Below are 18,036 nucleotides of genomic sequence, written 5' to 3' on the forward strand. Positions count from 1 at the left end.
CCTTTTAAAGTGTGGAAACCGGGAGATGGTGACATTGCATTGCTTGTTTGAAATCCTTCATAAAAGCTTGTTTGTGTGATCCGTTAGCCCATAACACACTTTTAAAGTGTGGAAAGGGGCATAGTTATGTTGAGACCTTTGACTTTTCCACCTTGTGTTTAGTGTGAACATCGAGGACGATGTTCGTTTTAAAGTGTGGAAAGAGAAGCACCTTTGTGCTTGAAGACTTTGATTTGCAAAAGTATTGCTTGACTTAGAATGTTGGATATGTTTGAAATGAATACATTGTTTAATCTATTTTGGGAAAATGTGTGTTTTGAATGAACCTTTGTTTCTCAATTAGGACTATCCCGTGGAAGAAAATTCTTATACTTTTGTTTAAATTTGACGAATTGTTGCTTGATTGTGTGATATTCACCTCTCATTTAACCCGGACCATAGTCAAGGAGGTAACGAAGTGGGAGTGTGCACCTATCAAACCTAGTAATATAATGCTTACTAAGCCCGGAATTGAACCTAATTTTCTTTGTTTTGCTCTCCCGAAGGTGTAGTGTGGGGTTGTGAAGGTGATGCTTTACTTTAAGTTGTTCAAAAGAGCCCAATGAGGCCAAAAACCCCAAAAGAGCCCAATGTGGCCACCTTAGGATATGAAAAAGATGAACCGTCTCGCTAGGGCAAGTTAGGGGCAACCATCGCACTGTCTTCGAAAAAGCGTGGAGATCCACGTGAAGTCGGTTGCCCCGATACGAGGTCTTGGGAGATGAGAAAATTGAAGAGAGCCATTCCGCTGAGATTCGGGCACCCATTGCACCGTCTTCGAAAAAGCATGGATATCCATGTGAAGTCGGGTAGCCCGATGAGGTTATCTTGGGGAATGAGAAAAGGAGAGGTCTATCCCGTTGGGACCGGGCACCCATTGCACAGTTCTCGAAAAAGCATGGAGCTCCATGTGAGATCGGGTAGCCCGATGGTCGGTCTTGAGGGGTAGTAGATAACCTTAAAGCCTTTTTGTTTATCACGCTAGAATCTAGGGGGCTTGAGGTTATAAGGGTGGTCTAATAGGTTTGGTTTGTGCACATCGGTCCCACTAGTTGGCTCAACTAGTGGCCCGCTTTAAATGGTTGGTGAACCCTTTATTGGATTGCATGCTTGACTCGTATGACAATTGGAAGTAATCTAAATGCTTTATTTTTACCAAAGGATTTTTGTTCTTGGGATAGTCGTTATTGAGAATCGAAGGATTGTTTAAAACACATTTTCATGATAGCTTAAGGAATGTATTGATTTCAAATGTATGCATCATTCTTGTGTCTTAGCTTGCTTGAATATCAAAGTTGTGGCATCTTTTTCACTTATGCATGCTTGATTCAATGATAGCTTGCTTGAGGACAAGCAAGGTTTAAAGTGTGGAAAGTTTGATAAGTGCAAAAGATGTCATCTTTATAAGGTTGTTATCGGATCGTCTAGTGCACAATTCGTAGCTTTTGTGTTTGATTTGTCCCTTTATTGCGTTAGAATGCTTCATATTGCCATTGGACCCCGTTCCACACTTGGTTAATCATTTTGTAGGTAAAAAGATGGGCAAAAAGGCAGAAAATGGCTAGATTTCGAAGAGGGATTCACGAGTCGAAGTTGGAGTGCAAAATACACCATGGACGCCCAGTGGACGCCCCAGTGGACGCGCGTCCAACGCGCGTCCACCATGCGTCCACCCTTGCGTCCAACTTTTCGCTCTCTGATTCTCGCACAGCAGAACAGCAGTCTGCTGTGGACGCGCAGTGGACGCGCGCGTCCAGCACGCGTCCACCAAGCAGCTCTCTGAAGTTGAAGTCTGTGCAGCAGAAACGCAGTGGACGCGCAGTGGACGCCCCAGTGGACGCGCGTCCAGCGTGCGTCCACCCGTGCGTCCAGCGCGGAAAATTGGCGGTTGGGCGAGATTTAAAAGGGGAATTGAGCCATTTTTCAGGGGATCCATCACATTTTCATTTTAGATCAGTTTAGAATATTTCTCTCTCTAGGATTAGCCTAGAGAGATCTCCCCCAATTCACTCCACATTCCCAATTCACTCCACATTGCAATTCTTAGTTTAGATTAGAATTAGAGAAGAATTCCATTGTTGCAAGATTGAGATCTACATTCAATTTCAAGTTCAAGGTTTAATTTCAAGCTAAGTCTTCCTTTTCATTTCTTGTCATTACTTTTGCTTTTGCTATTTCAATTTCAAGTATGATTAGATAGATCTTTGTGGATTTGGATTGAGCAATGTTGTATGGATATTCTTGAGCTTTGAATTGATTAATTAGGTTTTGCAATTGCTTTGACTATGAGTTTGATTGTGTGAATGGTGATCTTCTTTGACTCTTGTGTGGGAATGATCAACCTATATGAGAGGTGTTTGGAGAAGGAGTCTCACCTACGAGAGTAGGGATACTCCTTAGCCTAGCCTAGCACGTTTCCTTCCCACCTTTGAGAAAAGGGGGATTGGAAGGCAAATAGCACACCATGTGTTCGATAATTTGCCTCACCTAGCCTAGTTGCCATGAGAATGGGACTATGGACTAGATGATAGGCCAATGACCACGAGAGTGGCGTTGGCATAGTTGTCTTGCCTCATTTTCATTATCTAAGTGTTGCTAGCCTAGTATCTTAGGAAATCAAGGATACCTATATGAGTTGCAATATCCAAATCCTCCTTTCCACTTAATTGTTTCCTTTGTTTGTTCCTTATTTTCCTTATGTTTCATGCACCTTTCTTACCTATGTTTGGGTTAGCTTTCAAACACTAAACACTCTTGTGCTTAATCCCCTTACCGCTTGAATTCCCTCCTTGCCATCCTTTGAGAACGATAAACGGGAACTTCTTCCCGTTTTACCACCTATTACTTTCCATCCACCGCGAAAACTACGCCCATCATTAAGGCTAAACACTAACTCGTTATTTTCGTGTCCGGTTTCGTGTCGTGCTAACGGGTAGTGTCGATAATTGCCAGGTCTATACGCAGTGGACAATCAATGATACAACGATCAGTAGAGGAAGTTAACTTTATATGGAAATAGACATGTAGTTAATTACCTAATAAATTAAAGCTAATTAATTATTAATATAAATTTTGTAAAATAAAATGCAAAAATTGGTAAAAGTCATGGGTCAATGTACCCATCCATCACGCAGTGTGGTTTCATCTCCGGCCATCTTTAAAAGGCTGCCTATCTTTCTTGGTATCATCTTCATAATACCAACAAAAGGAAAACAAAAAAATGGGAAATTTTGGTTGGAATTATGCAGCGCTCATCTTTCTGGTGATGCCTGCTTGTTTCTTTGCATTGGAGACGATAGCATCAACAACAACCGAAGCTGAAGCTCTTCTGAAATGGAAAACCGGCCTGTCAATGTATTATTACGGCTCCTCTTTATTATTCCCACTCAATTCATGGTCACTATCCAACCTAACAAACCATTGTAATTGGAGTGGCATTGTCTGCAATGGTGGTGGAGCTGTCTCTCAGATCAACCTTCCTAATGCTTATCTCTCTGGTACTCTTCACCACCTCAATTTTACTTCTTTTCCCAGCCTCACTGGTTTCAACATCACTGGTAACAACTTCAATGGATCAATCCCTCCTGCCATCGCTGATTTATCCAACTTGGTCTTCTTGATACTTGAGCAACAATTCGTTTGATGGAAAGATACCGCCACAGATTGGGAACTTGACGGAGCTTCAGCACCTCGACCTTAGTTTAAACTTCATTAGTGGAGTTATTCCTCATCAGATTGGAAACCTTCAAAAGGTATTGTTCCTAGACTTTGGGTTTAATCAGTTCTTTCATGCTTCACCAACAATTTCATTGGAATACTTCCACCAGAGATAAGAAATATGCAAAATTTGTTTGACTTGTACTTGTTTGAAAACAACCTCTTTGGTCTAATACCTGAAACAATTGGAAACTTGCATCTTTTGGCTTATCTAGACTTCCAAAACAACAACTTCTTTGGTCCAATACCACAATCAACTGGAAACCTCACTGGCCTTACTGATCTACTGCTTTCTAATAATAATCTCACTGGGATGTTGCCACCTCAAATAGGAAACTTATTGAATTTGGTTGTTCTAGACTTGTCAAGAAACAACTTTTATGGTCCAATACCTCAAATATTTGGAAACCTCACACAACTTGAAGTCCTACGCCTTTCCACAAACAATTTCACTGGTACACTTATGTGGTTGATAGTGGAAATCCAACATCAAATCTTATCTCTTCAACCATTTGCAGTTTACGTTCTCTCATAATTTTGGATTTGGCAAACAATTTGTTAATTGGGCCAATACCTCAATGTTTGCTAAGCAAAGATCTGTCTGTGTTAGATTTGCACCGGAATCAATTTCATGGGCCAATCCCAACACAATTTAAAGTTTGTAACTCCTTGAGCAGACTTAGTTTGTATGATAACCAATTAGAGGGTGCACTGCCACGATCTTTAATCAATTGTAAAAAGTTAAAAGTTCTTGATCTTGGACACAACAATTTGAGTGGTACATTTCCAATGTGGTTAAGAGTTCTTCCAAATCTAAAGGTTCTTAGCTTGAGATTTAATCGGCTGAATGGTTCCATCCGAAATAGGAGGAATAAAGGGTATTTGTTTCCTCAACTTCGTGTCTTCGACCTCTCTCACAATGGATTCACAGGGGAGTTACCCACGTGGTTTTTCAAGAATTTTAAAGCCATGGCAAATGTTGATGAAGATAAATCACAAATGTACCTTGGTTTGAACAATAACGGTAAATACATTTTATCTCCCTTTTACTATGAAGATTCATTGATTGTGACTGTGAAGGGGCAAGAACGTGAACTTGTAAGAGTATTTAGCATGTTTATTACCATTGATCTCTCAAACAACAAATTTGAAGGGCATATTCCAAATGGCATTGCAGATCTTCTTGCATTACGTGAATTAAATTTATCACGTAACAAGTTCACTGGGCACATTCCAACGTGTCTTGGAAATTTATCCATGTTGGAATCTTTAGACCTTTCTTTGAACCAAATTGGTGGAGTTATCCCTGAGCAATTGGCAAGAAGTACAACTCTGGAAGTGTTGAATCTCTCACATAATAAGCTTGTGGGATGCATACCTCAAGGTCCACAATTCAATACATTTGAAGCAAATTCATACCAAGGAAATGATGGTTTGAAAGGAAAGCCTTTGTCACAAAGTTGTGGGGATGGAGTGATACCACAACTTCCTGCACCAAAGAATTTTTATAAAGAAGATGATTTGAGTTTTTTGAGCGGATGCACAATAAAAGTTGTGGCAATGGGATACGGTTGTGGTATTCTTTTTGGATCATTCATGGGAAGTCTCATGATCCTGACTGGAAAGCCAGAATTCATTGCAATGTTTATTGAAGAAGAAGCATACAAACTAGCAATGAAGGTCAAACGAAGAAATCAAAGACAAGAAGAAGAAGAAACTAGCTATCTTTGCATGTCAATGGTTAGTAATCTTATTACACCAAAACAATTTACAACTATATATGGTATGTTTTTGTTTGGTAATGCATAAGTGCATGTAGATGCATGAAGGAATATACTATGATACCCCAAAATTAATTTTAAAGAAAATTCCCTTCAAACAAAGTTTTGAAAATAAAACCTTTTATTTAAAATTTTTTTCTCTACGAACTTTTGCCTATATATATATATGTGTGTGTGGGTGTGTGTAATTATATTTTATAATAAATACCTTTTATATTTTAAAATGAATGATTTAATTATTTATGTACTTATGTAAGATTTTATAAACAGTGATATAAATATTGATCAATTTTTGACCCCAAAGTTTATCTAAGACTGAGCCTGTGAATCTTATATAAATGTTTTCAAACCTAAAGCCGAATTTAAAAGGAACCTAACTTATTTTCAAACTAAACAAGACTATAATTTTTGACCAAACTTGATCTAACTTTTGAATCAAATTTTTAACCCGAAATTTTAGCCCAAAATATTCTCATTTTGCCCTCCTCAATCCCTCCTTTCTCCCCTTTGTTCTTCTCAGAGCTTCAAACACCAACACCACAGGAGAAGACAACATATAGTGAGCCTCTTCTTCCTCCCTTCTATTCTCTTTTCTTCTTCTCCTTCTCTTATTCTTCTTCCCATTGTTATATGCGTGTGTATATCTATGTTTGTGTGTAATGCTTGTCTTTGATTTCTTTGGTTGGGGTGTTAGGAGGTGAAGAAAGTGATCATCATTGAGGTATAGAGGAGAGATTGGTGCTACTAGGCTAACAAGCTTGAGGTATGTACCATGGATAGATGCCCAAAATCTAACGTTTATGCTCTATTTTCTGTAGAAATGTAATATATGTGTTGAAACCTTTGTAACAAGCCTAAAATCTAACAAGCCTAAGAGGTGGACCAGCTGGTCCCGCCTTCATGGCCTAGCCGAGTACACCCGCGGGAGGTTGTGCCCCGTGAGGCAGTGTTCTAGTTCTGGGTGAAGTACTGCCAAGTTGTACTTGTTTTGAGTGTTAAAAGTATATTTCAACTTTCAAATGTTTTTAAAATGCATTAAGAGTTTTTGCATCGACATTGGGTTTGTTTTCGTCTATGCATGCCATAACATGAGGGATAAAGCTATTTTGATCATATATTGAATAAAATCATTTTAGAAAGCCTTTTTACATATGTATGGATGTGTATATATATATATATATATATACACAGCCCGTAAGGGCAGCCTGAGTGGCAAGACCAAGACGCTCGCGGCCGTGCCTTGTGGTCGTTTGCCGGCTAGGATCACAGGGCGAGGGTTTACTCACATACTCGGAAGAGGGGGTTTGCCTCGATAAACCCAATATATATATATACACACAAAAAAAAAAAAAAAGGTTCGCGTGCCGGTGGGTGACTCTTGTGTGATTCTGTAGTTAATTAGATGAAGGCCATTGATTTTGATTTTGACTAAATCAACCTCCAGGATCAACAATGATTAAAAAATACGGTGGTAATTTGGTCTTTTTGCATCTAGGTCAAATTTAAGGTGTGCTGTTTTCCTTGTTAAGGTGCGTGGTTTTCCTTCTTAAAAGTGCATGGTTATTGTGGTTAAGGTGCGTGCTTTTGAGTTTAATAAGGTGTGTTAGTTGTTGAAACTTAGGTGTATCGGTCTAAAATTTTAGGTGTGTGGTTTTTCTTCTTAAGCTGCGTGGTTTTTGTGCTTAAAGTGCGTCAGTTGATGAACGTAAGGTGTGTCGGCCTAAAGCTTTAGGTGATGGTTTTCCTTCTTAAGGTGAGTTGTATTCCTTCTTAAAGTGCGTCATTTTAAAGCTTTAATTAGGTGTGTGATTTTCCTTCTTAAGGTGCACCATTTTTCTACAGTTTGCTTCTTTAATTCATCAATTCATCAATTTTGTTCTGCCCAAAGACACCGTACATGAAGAAAAAGCTTTTTAGGAACTTGTGTTAAGCCTTGCAACAGGAAACACGTTTTTTTTTTTAAATTTTTATTTATTTGAGCCGTTGTTGATCTAGATTTGATCAACAACTCAAACCTAACCCTAGTTTTCACAATATGATGATGATTTGATATTAGTATGATACGAGGATGATTTGATATAAGTATGATATGGTATGGTTATGCTTTCAAGAGCTTATTATTACATATGTTTCTATAGAGAGATAAATAACTTTGAAAATGACTATATTCATGTGAGGTCTTGTGAGGTATATACTACTATCTTTTAAAATTATAGTTATATATGCCTATACTTACCTACTAAACCATATTATCATGGTTCTCTCATGACTATTATTATTTGATGTTGAGTTGAGTGTGTGAGTAACCAAATATTTTCAAAACCTATAACTTTGAACTGTTTTTAACTACAAAATCCTGTATTTTCTAAACTTATATAAATGTATTTATTTTACGGGGTTGAGTGGTTCTTACTTTGCATTTTTTTACTAACTGTTGTTTGTGTTTTCAATTTAACCTTTTTCAGGTGCTGCTGATGCATGATGAGAGTGTTAGTAGTGTTGACTTTTGGTAGCTCTATCCTCATAGTCTCCTAGATGATCTCTTTGATGTAGTATGACTTTGGTTGACTTGTAGACTTATGTTATGATTTCAGTAGCATTTTCTGGTGACTTGTTGGTTTGTAATGATGCTTAGATATCTGGGTCTTAGAACCCTTGTTGACTTAAGCTTATGTATGATGTTCATGGATTTAGCCGAAGCAACTACTCGGGAGTGGGTAGTTGTAACGGTAACATTCCCCGACTTATGATTATGGATTTTAAACACCTATTTTACTTTAAATTGAATCCTTTAGGTTATTTTTGTTGTCTAAGTTATATTTTAAATATGGGCTCTAGGGTTGAAATTTGAGGGTGTTACATATACTGTGAAGTGTGTTTACTAACTTTTGCGGATCGCTTCTCTCTTGATGATAAATACTCGAGACAGAGGGTTTATTAAAGAAGTTCATGTTTTGGTTTGTTGCTGTGATTCAGAAATCACCTCTCGGGTACTGATTGCTTTTGGATCTCTAGCTTGTTGAGACGTGGAATATGAATTGAGGCAATAACATAAAAAATGGCTACAACCTACATGCATGAAGTCTAAAAGAGATGGAGTTAGGTGGTTAATTACGTTTATTAATATTTTGCATTTCCCATGCATGCTTTTAATATTTGCAACCCCTAACAAACTTTTGTATCTACAAGTGACTGTTTTTGAATACAATTAGAAAACTTCTGAGTTAGTTTTGTTCTATCTTGAGAGTTTTTGCTGTCACTTGTCCGCATCGTTCCCTTGACAAGTATCATAGCAACTAATTATTACTATGTTGTAGTAAAATAACAAATTAATTAATTGAGTTATTAATTTCATTTTTTGTCCTATATTTATAGGTAACATTCAATTTTTTGTCTATTTTTTTTTTCAAAATATCACATGTGGTTTTAGTATTATTGTTGTTTGACCATTTTTGTTCTTTATCAACAAAATTGTTTAAATGCACTTAAATACAAGGGTATTTTGATCTTCAAATAGGGATTTTTTTCAAAATAAAATAAAAATAAAAATAAAAATATAGCGGGTCAACCAATTAAAAAATCGAAATGTCCTTGTATTTAACTTCATTTTAATGATTTTGTTGACGTAAGACAAAAAATGATCATGTCACCACAATAATACTAGGAACAAAGATGGATATTGTAATTTAAAAAGAAAAAGAAAAAACTAAAATGTATCCACATATAAATTTAGAATAAAAAATAGAATTAACTCTAATTAATTTTAAGGAAATTTATTAAGGACAATTGTCTCTAGGGAGTAAAACCAATTCAAATAATAGGAGAACTTATACCTAATAGAGAGTTTAATTTTGGTTTCATCACAACTTTGTAGAATAGATATTTATGAATTTTGTTGATGATGCGATTTGGAGATGTGGAAGCTAAGTTAAAGTCTTCCAAACGGGTCTTTCATGTGTATAGGATTAGCTTTCTTTTACTTGATGATATCTTTATGTGCCTTCCACGTTAGACTTCTGTTTTGGGTTTCCTTAGATTGACTAAAACTCAATTCACAGTAAGTTGTGGGCAGAGTTGAGTTATATTATGATCTTAGCCTAAAACTTGAGGGATGGGTTTGGCTGCGGATGCATACAAGGTACTGGATGTCTGAAAGGCAAGTCCAGTATCTTGTTATTGAAATATGAAGAGAGATGTTATGTAAGTTTAAAGAAATAAAGTTATTTTTTGGCGTAGTAATAATCATCTTGAGAATTGGTATCATATCAACTTTTGGTGTAGTGGTAAGCGAATAATTTTGAAAGGTAAACCAACCCACATCAAGTTGAGTGTTATTTGCATATATACGATATTCTTATATCTAAAAGTTACGGTATATAAAAACTTTTAAGGTAAAGTGTTTTCATGTTTGAAATTTGTATCGGACATTTTGTGAAGTGAGATTAATCTAGCTGAGATTTGATTAGACCTATTTAGGGGTTTGCCTTTAGATTTGGTTTAACCAGATTTTTCTTCCACAATAATAGAATACAGATGCCTTTAATTGCATTCTAATTAATTCAGACAGATGGAATTGATGGATGGGAAGTAGTCTTTAGCAAAGAAAGGGTCAATCTGGTGAACATTAATTTCTATCAATTCTTGTCTCTTCCTAATTAATATATCTCCTTGTTTATAAATGTTAATTTGAGTAGTATGGTTTTGGTCTGGGCATGATGAACAATGTGTTTGTTAATGTCTTAGAGCTTTCTTTCTAAAATGGATTTATTATGGCTATGGGGGAAAAAGATTACGGAGTATTACTCTCAACCTAAACAATTTGCAAATGATGTCAATGGGGCTTATGAGATGAATAATACAAGTGATGATATATATATGTGTGCGTGCGCGCGTGCGTGTGCGTGCGCGCGTGCGTGTGCGTGCGCCTCATGTCATCGTTGGTGGTGAATAAGTCGATATATCAATATATATAGGAGAAAAAAATTTAAGAGAGAGCCTCTATACTACACAGCTCACTCACCTATTAAAGGGATCTTGTATATATATAGTGCCGCAAACTCACTTTCCAAACCAATGTAGGATAAGTGTTTTTACAAAGCCTTTTCACCCTCATTTTCAACTCAAATGTGTCTACTTTGAGCATTCTATAATATGCAACAACTATTCAAAATTTGCATTCTTTATATGCATTGTTTATATACAACTTTCGTATAGGTTCCTTGTGCTTTTTAGTTCAAGAGATACGGTAGGATGAGTGCTTTTGAATTAAATATGTTATATTTTTTGGGATTTGAATATGCAAATAGGTCCAATAGATACTTATCATTTAATAATAATAATAATAATAATAATAATAATAACAACAACTACTACTACAACAACAACAATGGCATTTTGGACTTTACACTACTTATTCCCTCTCAATTCACATGTATACCAAACATGGGAATTGAAATTCCCAGTAATTTTATTCTTGCAAACCAAATACTAGAATTTAAACTCTACTTTATTCCCCATTATTCTTTTCCCATATATAGAATTGCAATTCTTTTCCCACTTAATTCCTTCTCTCCAACCAAACGTCCCGTTATGGTACTAAGGTAGACATCCTAAACTGTTTCCAAAAATATTTATGTGGCAATGTTTCAGTTAAGAAAATATTTTTTTAGATGTTAATATTTTTCGGACTTCAATTTTTTTTTAAAGTTTTCAAAATTATATTTGAAAACGTTTTTAAAGTTAACGGTTTTAACTATTGTTTTTCTAATTTTTAAAGTTAACTGTTTTAACTTTTTTTTTTGTTGACTTCGGTCCATTCATAGTCTTTATGATTTACTTTTAGTATATTTTGATCACACGAATACACGATAAGATTATCTTTAAATCGACTACTACCGTATTTTTCACGATAAAAAATTTTATAATTCATCTAATTAGCTTGTTGGTACATCTTTCATTGTCGTTACCTTTGGTTTTGTTGATATGTTCGTAGTGTTTATGGTTTTGCCTTTACAATATTGTGGCCATATGATGATAATATATTGAAAATGACTTCCGACATATTGATAAGGATGCTCTAATAGATTTTCCTTCAATTCCCCAATAAAGTAGTACCTACAAATGCCGTTAATTGTATTATGATTCAGACAGATGGAATTGATGGATGGGAGGCAGTCATCACTTATTAGTCATTACCAAAGAAATGGTCAATCTGGTGAACCTACATACTTTAATTTCTATTAATTCTTGTCTCTCTTCCATCCTAATCAAATTCCAAAATTTCTACCATAATAATAAATGTTGTGTATGATGATAACATCTTGAAAATAACTTTCATTTATTGTATTAGTAGAAACGTACCATTTTTCTACACCATCTTATACGGAGCTGTGGAAAATGGAAATGCCATCATTCTCATGTATCAATCAGGCCATCACTCCAATATACATACATACATACAGTATTCACAAAGGCTCTGTAAATTCTTCACCTTTCGTTTTCTTGATTATTTTGCCTTTAATTTTGGCTTCATATTGCATATATATATATATAGTAGAGTTCAAATGTGGACTACTCTTTAGGTGTGACCGTGCGGCTGTTTTTCAGTATTAGATTACAACAAGTCATCAAATCAATGCACAATATATGTGTTAAAATACACACCATTCTAGTACTAAAATATATCAGAGGAGCTGCCTCCCATTTCTCTCTAAAACCAAACGCCTTTCTCTGCTGCTCAACTTCGGCTTCCACCGCCGGCCTCCGGCCGGAGCTCTAATGGAGCTTTGAGCCGGTGGTTTTGGTCACCTTCTATGTTTGCTTTCGCTCTTCTTCCGCCCCGACCACCGTTGCAGCTCCGTCCACCTCCGACCACCGCCACAGATCTTCTTCTTCTTCCGTTTTCTCTCCCTTTGAATAAAATAATAGTAGGTAGGTATTGGGATTTGTGTTGGTAGTCTTGAACTCCCAACCCTACTTTGACTTTACCACTTTTTATTTTCTCTATTATTGTGTTTTCCTCTCGTTAGTTTCACGAACATTTTTCCTCTCGTTACTTTCACGAGCTTTTCATTTTCATTAGCATAAATCGTTTAACTTGGTTTCGACAAGTGTTGATCTTATCCTGGGCGAGCAAAAAAGAATGATGACGAAGACCCAGATCTTTGATGAAGTTTTAAGCTCCCTGAAGGAACATAGCTTCATAGTTATGAAACAGTCTGCGATTCAAGTTTTCTATAGCATAGTTAGAAAAGTTGTTTCTATGTCTGACTGTAAGGAATTGTTTACCATTTCATTGATCATTGATGTAAATGTTTTATGTTATGAATTAATGGAATAGCTACGTTTACCTTCAAAAATATATATATATATATATATATATATATATATATATATATATATATATATATATATATCAGAGGATGATAGATAAAACACATCATTCCACACTATAACCAAATGAACATATTTACTTAAAATTCATCAATATAGGTAATAAAACGCATCATTCTACGCATTAAAATGCATCATAACGTGTCTGATGCAGTGTGAGCGGGAGTGTGAAAATGGGTGTAAAGTCGAACCACGAGGATTGGAGTTTATGGCACGTAAGGATTAATCACCTAGAATCTAGTCACTAAGGTCTTGAAACCCATAAGGATCCAAGCAACCATTTGAAAGATTAAAGATTAACAACTAAGAGGTATTTTTGGAATTAAGGATATAAAGTAAAAACAAGACTAAACTAGGATTAAAATCTATTGGGAAGAATGGGTTAGACTAGGTGTATTACTCTATTGATGCATTAACACTTGAGTTGGGGATGAATAAATACCCTAGGTTCTTGATGCTAGCACAAAAGAATCCAAGTTTCCACAAGGATTAGAACAAAGGTTGCCCCATTCCAATGGTGTATCAACCCAAGTTCTTGAAGGACAAAAGCTATTTAAGCCCCAAATCTACCCCTATTTTCATAGAAGAGAAAATGGGTTTGAGATTGGGTTGGCTCAAGTCTCCCATCCAATTTCCATTGTGATGGAAGACTTTCCAAAGACAAACAACGATTAGCGCGCATTAACCATTGAAAGATAAAACAACATCCAACTCAAACTCAAGAACCTAAATGGGTGTTCATCCCCTTTATGCAATAATCATCTAACTAGCATCAATAAGAGCAATAAACACCAAATCTAACCCATGCAAAAGACTACTCACTCATATTTAAGGTAAACATAGCAGGATTCAACAAGGAAAACATAAATATGCAATAAATGTAAAAACACTTGAAGAAGAGGAAGTAAGAGTTTTACTATTAATGATGGAGAGATGTTGTTGGAATCCCTTCCAAAACCACCAAAAGATGCTTGCAAAGTGTTCTACAATGTCAATCTAAGCTATTCTAAGCTAAAAATGGCTAATGAAAATATTAGAGAGAGAGTCTAAACTAGCTAGGGTTCGGAATCCCCTAAAATTACAGCAAAAACGCGCTTAAACAGAACATCACATACCAAAACGGGAAGGGACACAGCCGTGTCATGGGCTGTTTCGATCTGTGACTTTTTCGTTTCTGGGCCGGACTGAAACGGCTATGGACATGGCCGTGTCATGGGCCATTTCCCTTCATTTTCCAGCTTTTTCTTTGTTTCTTGCTCCATTGTGCGCTCCGCTGCTCTTCTCCCTCCTTGAGTGGAATCCTAAGCTACCAAAAATTGATTCGAAGCCATCAAATGTGCTCCCTTTTCTACTTGTTGCGGATGAATAGACCTTTAACACAAAATCACACAATCAAGTAACAAATTCCACTCAAGTGACAATACTTTACTATAAAAATAAATGGGAAGTGGGGCAAAAAGGCATTTAGAAATAGAGTTATCAGTGTCTCATGTCAGATTATAAACATGCACTATTTACACATATTAGAAAACATGTGCTAAAATATGCATCATTCTACGTATTAAAATGCACCACAACGTGTGTTAAAATGCACAATTCCACTTATTGAAAATCCCCATCTTTGATTATAAACATGACTATTACACTTATTAGAAAATATGTGTTAAAATACACACCATTCTACGTATTAAAATGGACCAGAGGACGGATTAAAACACACAATTCTACAACACAGTTACACACCATTTTACGTATGAAAATGCACCAAAAGACGGATTAAAACATACCATTATTCCACAACACAGTTATACACCATTCTACATATGAAAATGCACCAAAGGATGGATTAAAACACACCATTCTACAACACAGTTAAATGTACCAACATACGTAATAAAATGCACTACAACATGTATTCACGTAATATAAATATTAAAATTAGCATAAAACCCTCCACTTAACAAATGCAAACTGCAATTGTCACAATTAGATTAATCCAATTAGATCACACAGATGCAACCGCACAACAGCATGGAAGCTCACATATAATTTTAAATGACTTTTATTTAATTTGTTTTTTTTGAAAGAAATTTACACTTTTCTTCACCATCTTATACGGAACTGTGACAAATGGAAATGCCAACGTGTCATGTATCAGTAATTTAATTGCACATGACAAATTACTAATAAAAAAGAAGATGACAAGTACTGAAGATGAAGACAATGACAAAGCTACCCAAAAGAGAACTAAGAAGACTTAGAGAGAAATTCAAACCAAAAGTATTATTTATTTAAACTATCGTTTTTAGACTACGTATTTAGACAAACGTTATTACAAAGTTAGAAACATTTATTTTAGTGAAAATTATAATTAATTTGTCCTATATTATATTACGTTCATATACTTTGAATTACCATCGACTTAAATAAACGAATTTAACATTCAATTACATATATGCATAAACATGTAATCTTGCATTATTTGGGAATAGATATGTAGAGTGGTTACCTAATAAATTAAAGCTAATTAAATAATAGGAATAAGGGTCAAATTAGCCACTGAACTACACCCAAAAATGTAATTAGGCCATCCAACTAAAAAAACATGCAATTAACCCCCTGAACAAGCCAAAATCTTGCAATTAGGTCAAAAGTGACTGGTTATTCAGGTTAACCGCTGACGTGGCGGTTAACATTTAATAAATTATTTTCTTTTATTAATTTTAAATATTATTTAAAAAAAAATCACGGCTTCACCCATCTCCTGTCATCGCTCATAGGAGACAAAGTGCATACGCACTTCATCTCCGATCGGCGACATCTGCACATGGTCTCCGGCCAAAACCTTTGTTGACTTTGTCTTCCTATGGCTTTCAATTGTGTGGGGTTGATGAGTCTCAGCTTGTTGAGCAGCCTGTTCATATTCTCTGTCGCTTGCAACATCACATTTCCAAATACTGAGCAGCCTGTTCATATTCTCTGGAAAATGAATAAAAGTTTTAATCAATCTGAATTAGCGCGATCTACCAATCGAATTAATAAATCTAATTTTAATGTGATTAAAACATGTTTTGTGGAAGAGTGTTGCCCCAAAGTGCAGGTGTAAAATCACGATCTTTATGTGTCCAGAGACCACCGTGCTGTCATCTTCGTGTCCAGAGACCACCGTGCTGTCATCTTCCAGCTAAAGGGAATAGCTTGAACTTCTTGCCACCAACGGAAACGACTACTTGTTAGGCATAAGACTTTTCAACCCTAGTTGTGGACTCTGCGGTAGAGAGACGCCTTAGAAGTTGAGAACCCCATTTAGTATTCTAAGTCTTTTCAGGAACACATAAGAAGATTTTGAGCCAATCATCCCCTGCAAATTCTTCAAAACTAGATGACCCAGTGTCATTCCTCACAACACAATACACATTCTTTCAAATATTGGTTTTGTTTTTTCTTCTTTAATTTCATCATGATGAATGGAGAGGAGTTGAGGAGATGTTTCGACAATAACCAGACGAAGTTTGCCGGCGGGGATGAAGTGCGCCTACAGTTTGTCTCTGGCCGGCGGGATGGGAGCGGTGGGGTGGGGTTTTTTTTTTAATTTTTAATTTTTATTTCTATTTTTAAATTTTATAATATTTAAAATTAATAAAATAAAATAATTTATTAAATGTTAACCGCCACGTCAACGGTTAACCTGAATAACCAGTCACTTTTGACCTAATTGCATGATTTTGGCTTGTTCAGGGGGTTAATTGCATGTTTTTTAAGTTGGATGGCCTAATTGCATTTTTGGGTGTAGTTCAGTGGCTAATTTGACCCTTATTCCTAAATAATATAAATAGGGTCACACTTGTGTGAGACCGTCTCACGGATCCTTATTCGTGAGATGGGTCGGGTTGGGTCAAAGCACCATGCAAATGTCATACTTATATGTGCAAATCTCATACTTATATGCTCAAATATAACACTAATCAAAAATACAATTTTTGTTACTTATAAGAGAAAAAGTAATATATTTTTCATAACAAGTAATGTTGACAAGTGCCTCTCACTTATAAGGGCAAATATAATATTTTTGAGGAAAAATGTAATACTTTTAAATCGAAATGCAAAAGTAAAAATATTGTATTTTCCCTTAAGGGTGTGTTTGGAAACCCGGAAAATGATTTCTGGAAATCATTTTTCGGGTTTTAGGTGTTTGGATAGGGAGAGGAAAAGGTGGTCAATGGAAAATGAACTCCTAGTCAATGGAAAATAACCCCATTTTTAAGGAAAATGACTTCCTCTTTTTTTGAAGGGAAGTCATTTTCCGGAACAGTAATCCACCTCGCTTCTCGCCTCTGCTTCTACTCTTGGCTGACTTCCTATTGCGCTCCTGTTTCTTCTTCTTGGCAATAAAAGATTTGATTTTTTTTTCTGATTTCCGAGCAGAAAACGCCGGAGGTTTCGAAAACCAGTCCAGCGTTTTCTGCTCGGAAACTGGTTTTCGACTGGTGTAAAACCAGTTGGTCGGACTGGTTTGCAAAACCAGTCGGTCTACTGGTTGTCTGGTTTGCGAAACCAGTACCAGTTGAAACCAGTAAATCCACTGGTTTCACAAACCAGTGGATTTACTGGTTTTGATTTTAATTTTTTTTTATTTTTTTTTTGTTTTATTTTGATTTTTTGTTATAAATTATTGATTATACTTTTTTGAAGATATAAATTATTGATTATACTGAAAATTATTATTATATAAATGTTGTTATATTTAAACAAATTAATTAAAATATTTAATTAATACAATTTTATTCATTTTCCTACTCATTTTCTGGAAAATGAACCAAACACACAATGATAGTTTTCTGCCTTGCATCCAAACACAAGAAAGGAAAATGATTTCTGGAAAATGACACATTTTCCAGAAATCATTTTCCAGAAGTCATTTTCCTGCTTTCCAAACACACCCTAAGAGTATTACATTTACCCTAATAAGTAACAAAAATTTTATTCTTGATTAGTATTACATTTGAGCATATAAGTATGGCATTTGTACATATAAGTGTTACATTTGCATCATGACTCGACCCGACTCGACTCGTCTCATGGTGAGACGGTCTCACACAAGTTTTTG

The 18,036-nt window shown here is 35.7% G+C and overlaps 1 protein-coding gene across 1 annotated transcript; it reads left to right on the forward strand.

Moving 5' to 3' along the window:
* Nucleotides 1–3,877: 3,877 nt before the first annotated feature.
* LOC116004115 (receptor-like protein Cf-9 homolog) lies at nucleotides 3,878–17,546 on the forward strand. The gene is made up of 3 exons (XM_031244048.1): nucleotides 3,878–4,211; nucleotides 4,367–5,496; nucleotides 17,355–17,546. Exons 1-3 carry the CDS (start codon nucleotides 3,878–3,880, stop codon nucleotides 17,544–17,546), a joined length of 1,656 nt encoding a protein of 551 aa, XP_031099908.1.
* Nucleotides 17,547–18,036: the final 490 nt, after the last annotated feature.

This window comes from Ipomoea triloba, chromosome 14 (genome assembly GCF_003576645.1).
Source record: "Ipomoea triloba cultivar NCNSP0323 chromosome 14, ASM357664v1".
Classification (NCBI taxonomy): Eukaryota; Viridiplantae; Streptophyta; class Magnoliopsida; order Solanales; family Convolvulaceae; genus Ipomoea; species Ipomoea triloba.

What these genes read in the sequence shown, in the direction of transcription:
- LOC116004115 (XM_031244048.1), top strand. Translation starts at nt 3,878, where the DNA reads ATGCAAAATTTGTTTGACTTGTACTTGTTTGAAAACAACCTCTTTGGT. An exon ending in TTCCACAAACAATTTCACTG is followed by an intron (nt 4,212 to 4,366) that starts GTACACTTATGT and finishes TGTCTGTGTTAG; the next exon opens with ATTTGCACCGGAATCAATTT. An exon ending in GCTATCTTTGCATGTCAATG is followed by an intron (nt 5,497 to 17,354) that starts GTTAGTAATCTT and finishes ATTTCCGAGCAG; the next exon opens with AAAACGCCGGAGGTTTCGAA.